The sequence below is a fragment of the Colias eurytheme genome, chromosome 25 (assembly GCF_061535395.1).
Source record: "Colias eurytheme isolate Ceu_HAF_F1 chromosome 25, ilColEury1 Martin Lab GWU primary, whole genome shotgun sequence".
Classification (NCBI taxonomy): domain Eukaryota; kingdom Metazoa; phylum Arthropoda; class Insecta; order Lepidoptera; family Pieridae; genus Colias; species Colias eurytheme.
The window spans coordinates 3830729-3837680 of NC_143004.1; the positions used below are offsets into that span (position 1 = coordinate 3830729).

The 6952-nt window shown below is 31.2% G+C and overlaps 1 protein-coding gene across 1 annotated transcript; it reads right to left on the reverse strand.

The window, feature by feature from the left end:
• Window positions 1-2407: 2407 nt before the first annotated feature.
• On the reverse strand, window positions 2408-5597 carry LOC149897544 (trypsin-1-like). The gene is made up of 7 exons (XM_090116115.1): window positions 5507-5597; window positions 4751-5015; window positions 4219-4400; window positions 3711-3808; window positions 3403-3570; window positions 2947-3065; window positions 2408-2573 (listed from the first exon to the last, which is right to left on the reverse strand). Exons 1-7 carry the CDS (start codon window positions 5595-5597, stop codon window positions 2408-2410), a joined length of 1089 nt encoding a protein of 362 aa, XP_089972241.1.
• Window positions 5598-6952: the final 1355 nt, after the last annotated feature.

The window sequence follows — 6952 nt, forward strand, 5'->3', positions numbered from 1 at the left end:
TTAGTTTCGTAATTTCGTGAAAAAAGACTCGTATTAAAAAAAACTTATACTTCTTTCTTTTTTTTCTTTAGAAATACCATGTATAATGTTAAACGACCAAATTTTTATGTAAAACCTAAGTTTCTAACTGACTTTAAAAATGAAGCAGATTGTTATACTTTTTTTCTATAGTAAGGCTGTTTATATTGATCCCATTATATTATGTGAAATCGAGGGAACACATTTTATTTTACCTCAGTGAACTTATAATTTAAGTATTTATTTAGATTTTCCACTACAATAATTGTTTGAAATATAGTTGATAAATCTTTATTTATTAAAAATACAGAAGGCATTGTGTCCCTTTCTATCTCTATATTAATTAAGTTATAAGAGCGAGATAGAAAACGTAAAAGATACTTTTCTTTCTTGCTCTTATGATGTTTGAATAGGAGTGAAAGGGATAGATAGATTTTACGTTGTACACTCAGATAATTTATCCCTTATTCAAATGAACGAATGTGAAATACTTCAAAGGAATTTAATAATTAAAATGAACGTATTAAGGTTCACTTTTGGGTGTAATCTATGTATTATTTATGAAGAGTATCAACAAGAGATTTCATGGAAGTAAATTATTTAGTTGCCCGCAAAAATGGACCTTAATTATATTGTTTAAACATCAAATTCCTTTAATGCGTATATGCTATATAATAGCATATATATGCGTATATGCTATTGGAAAATGAGAAATATATCGGATGTGACAATTACAATTGGATTTTCTCTATTGACTTGACAAGAACACTATAAAAGTTAAATGTAACTTAGATAAAAGTGTTACAGGTTTACGAATTTTCTTTAGAGGTTTCTTAATAATAATTTTATACCAGACTTATTTCATAATAAAATTAATACTTTAGTTTGGTTCTTAGAAATCAAGTGTTCATAAAAATAAATATAGAAGTCGAGTAAGAGAGAGAATGTTGTATCCCTATCTGCCTACTGACATATTTCTACTTATAATGCTATTTTTTCGCAATAACTGCGTATGCGCATTTAGAAAGAGAAGGCACTGCGACCTTTTCTCTCTTTCTAGCTCCTTCTTGCATTTCTTTAACACTTCTATGTCTGGATTCTGTTATGTTATAACGGCATTAATTTATAAAATAACTAATAATTTGAAAACTTACTTGTGAGACCATGGTCTGGTTATGTCGTACATTCGTTAGGGCTTATTTAAACTTGATTATAATTGACTTTCATAATACGGTGGGCGTCGCCGCGTTTTAGTTAAGTTAACGTGTGATACAGCCTTCGTATGCGAAGATTTAATTTTAGGGTTATTTAGTATAGTTTTGTCAGTTTTTTTAATAACCCGTGCCAATAATGGATCGAATTGAAATTGTAAGTGTCGTCTCGCTCGCACAAGCGAAGAATCGGTATTTGCATCTCGCTCCCACTTGAGGTATATTCGATTCATTATTGGCTCGGGTTATAATCGATATTTTTTCTAGAAGGTGTGATCTCACAGATTAACACTAAAATCAATTAGTTCATCAAAACTACGGCTTTCTAATCAAGAGATTTTGCATACATTTATAATTTCAATTATTCTGTCTGTATAAAATAGGCGTCGTTAATATTTAAATTATGCAAATTGATATTCGTGAATGGACATACGCATTTTTTAGTTTATTATAATTTATGTTGGTTTCCTATTATGTACAGGATGAATTAAGTATGTTAGTTTTTAGGTATAAGTGCAGATTTAGCGGCGAAGGGAATATCACGTGAAATTGATTTTTACCTGTATTTCCTTCTGTTGAGTTAGTTTTGTTGTCGCGCCGATGTCCACGTGTTTTTTTTTTTTATTTTATTAATTTTTTTTGTGTAACATTAAGTGTACCAAATATGTTCGCCGGTGAGGCGCGATACGCTCGCTCGATGTCGCAATGATGATTCTCTGTAGTTATGTATTAAATAAATAATAAATACATGTTGGTGATTTTTATTTCTTACCCTTTTTATAAATGATGGGCTATCTAACACCGAAAGAATTTTTCAAATCGGATCAGTAGTTCCTGAGATTAGCGCGTTCAAACAAAAAAACTTGAAGAGTTTATAATATTATTATTTAAGATTTATAATAGTAGTATAGATGTAAATCTACTAAATCTATAAATATGAAGCATGATAGATCGAACTGCGCAGTTACGTTTAATCAGTTATTTCTTTCTAAAGAATATATATAGATAATAAGTCCCTATCAAAAATAAAACAACAAAACATCAACACAAATCTCTTTATTAAAATTTACAATACTCTTCAGCCTTCGTGTTTTTGATACCTTCCAAATAAAATAGTTAACCTCCAAATTAAGATACCTCAAATAAACAAGAAAACACATCACTTTATTATCTAAAAACTAATCATGTTTATCATCGGGCTCCGTGACTTCGTCCACGCCGCCCATGATGAAGTCCTCTCCCCGCACGTGCACGGGCGGACGGACGGACGGGTTGATCTCACGGATCGCGTCTATTAGATCGTCTGTCGTTTTGTATGACGAGATCGTGTGCTTTACGAAGTCTCTGTAATTTGGTTTATAGTTATTACTCATAATATAATTTGTCTATTGGCACAACGATCAGAACATATTTTCAGGGGAAGGGGTACCAACCCTTCTATGATCTGTCTTGAAGTCTACCTATTAAACCAGTTAGGTACTGTATACAATTAAAAACATATTTTCAGCAAGCAATGTTTCAAATTCAGATTTTAGCCAAAATGGTGGTTTAATTTATTAGTGTTAAGAACTATAAATAATTTTAAACAGTGTACCTACGTAAGCTTAATAGGTTCTTAGCATACATGACATGGAAAATTGTACACCTTTTAATTAAATTGTAGGTACCATAATTTACATAGAGAACACTCAATTTTATTCATAAAGAAACAACACACCTAAAGTAAAAGGCCTTTACAAAAACAGCAGGTTGGTACTCGTGCCCGCAGCGCTCGGGCCCAAAGCTCATCACGCCTAACAATCTGTTATGTTGAACGGCTGGAGCTCCAGCGTCAAACTGTGAAACATGAAAATTAATTTTAACTATCAAAATAAGTAATTAGTTATGTCATAATAATTTAAAGGATTACTTTATGTGACTAATTAATAAAGTGAGAGAATTTCGATTAAGGGCTGATTTTTCAATCGTTACTGTGTCGTTAGTTAAAACTTATTCGTCGAATAATAAATCGACATTACTCAATAAACAAGCACAGAATAAATCAATTTTTGCCACCTTAAAAATTACAATACTCCTTTCAAAAAAACCATGTAACATCCACATCATAATTTCACCATTGCTACTTTACCTTACAAATACATCGCAATCTCTTTACCACACCAAAAAGACTCACCAAACAAGCATCCCTAGTACCATTTCGCAAAGACGCACAAAAGAAGTCGGGTGTGAATTGAAAGCCGTTGACGAGTTGATAGGCGTCTCTGCAATAGTGTTGTGTGCGCACTTTGAGACGCGCGGTTAGAAGGTCTGGTGTTTGGTCGCGGAAAGATGTGTCTGTTCCCTGAATACGTTATTATATGATGAGTATTTAAAAAGCTATTCTTTAAAATATTTAGGAATATATAAAAGCAAACTGTTTGCACGATTAAGCTCTTTTTATTGATCTTGTTACTTATATTTTGTAGTTTTTTATATTCTTACCCGAGTCATTCCCCAACCAGTAACAACCACGAAGCTTTGTGAATATGGCTCTTTCATACCCTCGTAAATCTTGATTAGATTTATGTCTGGAGTGAACTCTGTTAAATATGAAGTGCTTAATGTAAGATTGTATTGAATTTTTAAGCAAGTCTACCTATTTTGCTGTTTTTGCACTACTGTGTACAGTACTCGTCATGTAAAAAGAACGCTGGATGAAAGTGATGGGGTCTGTTTTGACATGTATCGAGTTTAGCACGAAAGTTATTTGCTGCTTATTTTATTTTTGAAGTAGGCTCTCGAGTCGTGGCTTCGCAACGACATATTTGTTATTCTTATACCACCTCATAACACCAAATAGACCAATAAATCGCCAATGCGCAGCTTAATCTTCAGCGTTCTTTTTTACATGACGCGACCTATACAAAAATTAATCATCAATTTTAAAGTCAAAAATCTCTAGGTACTTAGTTTAATTTGATGTATTAAATATGGTAAATTAATTAATTACCAAGATTTTCAGCCAGTTTCAGTAACGCAATATCAGCATGTGGTACCGGTTCTTCTTCAAACTTCGGATGTCGTACCGCTCCCGCTACATCCACGAGGACTCCCCCCTCGTGGGGCCGGGGACTGCCCACACGAACCTTTACATACTGGCCTAGGGTCTTCATTGGGGAGACGTGGAGAACGCTGTTTTTTTTAAGTGTCATGTATAATTATTAATTATCGAAGCAAAGTTTAAAATGAATTTTCTCCAGAGGTTTAAGATAGGTAACTAAGTACTATGTATTTCGAAATTCTGGGATACAGAAGAATCTTTAGTAAAGACAGGAAATATTATATTTCTTTAAATGTAACCCTATGATTAGTGATTATATGAATAAAACAAGGTCCGTGCTGTATGTTCTTTTTATTTCAAACTTGAAAAAATTTGATGTTTATTTTAGATTTCATGTACCTATAGGTATTGTATATGGACCTAGACTTGCCATTTGTAATTTGATAAATATATTAAAATTACTCGCTGTTTATCTACTTACTAATTCAAGCAATGCGCAGCTGTTAGAACCCAATTTACATCGACAATAGTTCCCGCGCACCAAAGCCTTCCATTTATAATAATGGCCGCCATATAAGGATAGTTTTTGGTATCCGTCACATTACCACCTCGGATTCTTAAACCATTCTTTTGTATATTAACTGAATAATCGTTTCGAATTCTAAGAGCATTTTTCTCAGGGCGGTTGCCCCTACGGCGGCCATCTTGGGTCTCCTTGTTTGATAGTAAGTTCATTTTGAATTTAACTGAAATATTTTACCTTTCAAAAGTTATAGGTAGTTGTGTCTCGCGTACATGAGTTTACTCCATAACACATCGGCTATCTGTTAGTGAAAGTCTCGTTGAAATCAGTCCAGCCGTTCCAGAGATAAACGGGACGAAACGACAGACAGAGAGTCAAATTACTATTTTTGTATAAGTATATAAAATATACACACTCCAATTTTACTCCAGTACCTATTGTTATTGTTATGGATTGGTATAGATATTAATTATGTAAGGAATTAAGTGTGTGGTAAACTAGTAGTTGTAAGTAAGTTGTTAACTAGTTATTTTCTCTTGTTTTTTTCAGCAGGATTTTAATTTATCAATATATGTTCGTAATAAATATAATAAATTATTATATTTTGATTAGCTACTACGTTATAATATTTGAGGGAATGAGAGTGTTAAGTTGGTCCCATAATTTATTAGCTAGGTAATAATTAATTTAAAGCAGTATTATCAAATAACTTACATACGGAGGTATCATCATCTCTTTCATGGTGACCATTCACACATAAATACATACAAAATAGAACTAATACTTTAAAACAACACTTCCACATTATTTTTACTACAATATCGAGGTTTCCTTATCATTACTTCAATTTGTTTGATTTCAACATCAAATATTATTCGACTTTTATTGCATATAATTTATAGTGGTTATGCTCAAGTATAAAATATATTTTTCAGTACCTATATAATGTAGGTAAACCTAATTTTTTACTTTTTATAGTCTAAGAGCAAGAGGAAGAAAAGAAGAACTGAATGTAGTAATTGAGTGTTGTTAAGAGTTTCGTCATAAATATTACCTATAGTTGTTCAGTCCTTAGCATAATATAACAGTTTCTAAAAATAAATTGTTCATTAGATACATTCAATATTAGAAAATAGTAATTAGGTTCTTTTGCTATAAATAAAACAACGAAGTTCAAAATAAATATTTTTTATTGTCGGACAAATAACTTAAAACTATTAAATACCAACGTTATAACAATAATTCGTTGTAATATCACATTCGGTATTTGTGGCACAAAATATTATCTGTATTCAAACTTATTTCAATATATCACACAAATATCTAAAATATATTAGAGATTTTTATTTATTAAAAATAAATTCAAATATTTGAAAAAACAAATAAATACATTCACAACAAAAGTCAAAGGTTCTACACATTTTTTTTCTTTTTAAATAATAATTATAAAACATTAAAACGTATTTTTTAACAAAAAACACTGAGCAATTGTAGCTAAATTATTTAGATTTTATTAAAATTTTATAAAATATTTTTATAAAATCTGTATGTTAAAATGTAAATATTTATTTTGTTATTTAGCTTAGAATAGAAATCTCATATTATAAATTCTGTTATTTAAGCAAATGAACTTGAGTTTACTTGCTAAGGTGGTGTATGATACACTTGAGTTTTAAGCTATTGCATAGCTTCTATCGCGGGCCTTGATCGCGGGGACCGAATCTAGAAATTCCGTAACGAAAAAACCTCACGCTCCCCACTCCGACGGGCGCGGAGGTGTGGCTTGAAGGCATAGCATGCAATAGCTTTACCGCGGCAGTTCCCGAGTGACACACGTCTTTTTTTTAAGTATAGTAGGTACAAAAAATATTAATTAGAAATATTGATACAATAGCAATATGACGGTATTTAAAAAATTTACTGTATTATTTTTACATTTCAACGACTTCATTAAAAATTATCCATTCACATTTGTTTTGTATTAAGTACAATTTACAATCATTAAGTATTAATTCATACATTTGTTATTCCATCCACAAATTATCAAATATTACTTAAACATAAAAAAAAAAACTATTTATTAGGAAAGTGATTAGGAGAATTCACCTGAATTTCGTCGTTATGTAATATGGAATGTTATTTTGAAGCAGAGATATAGAA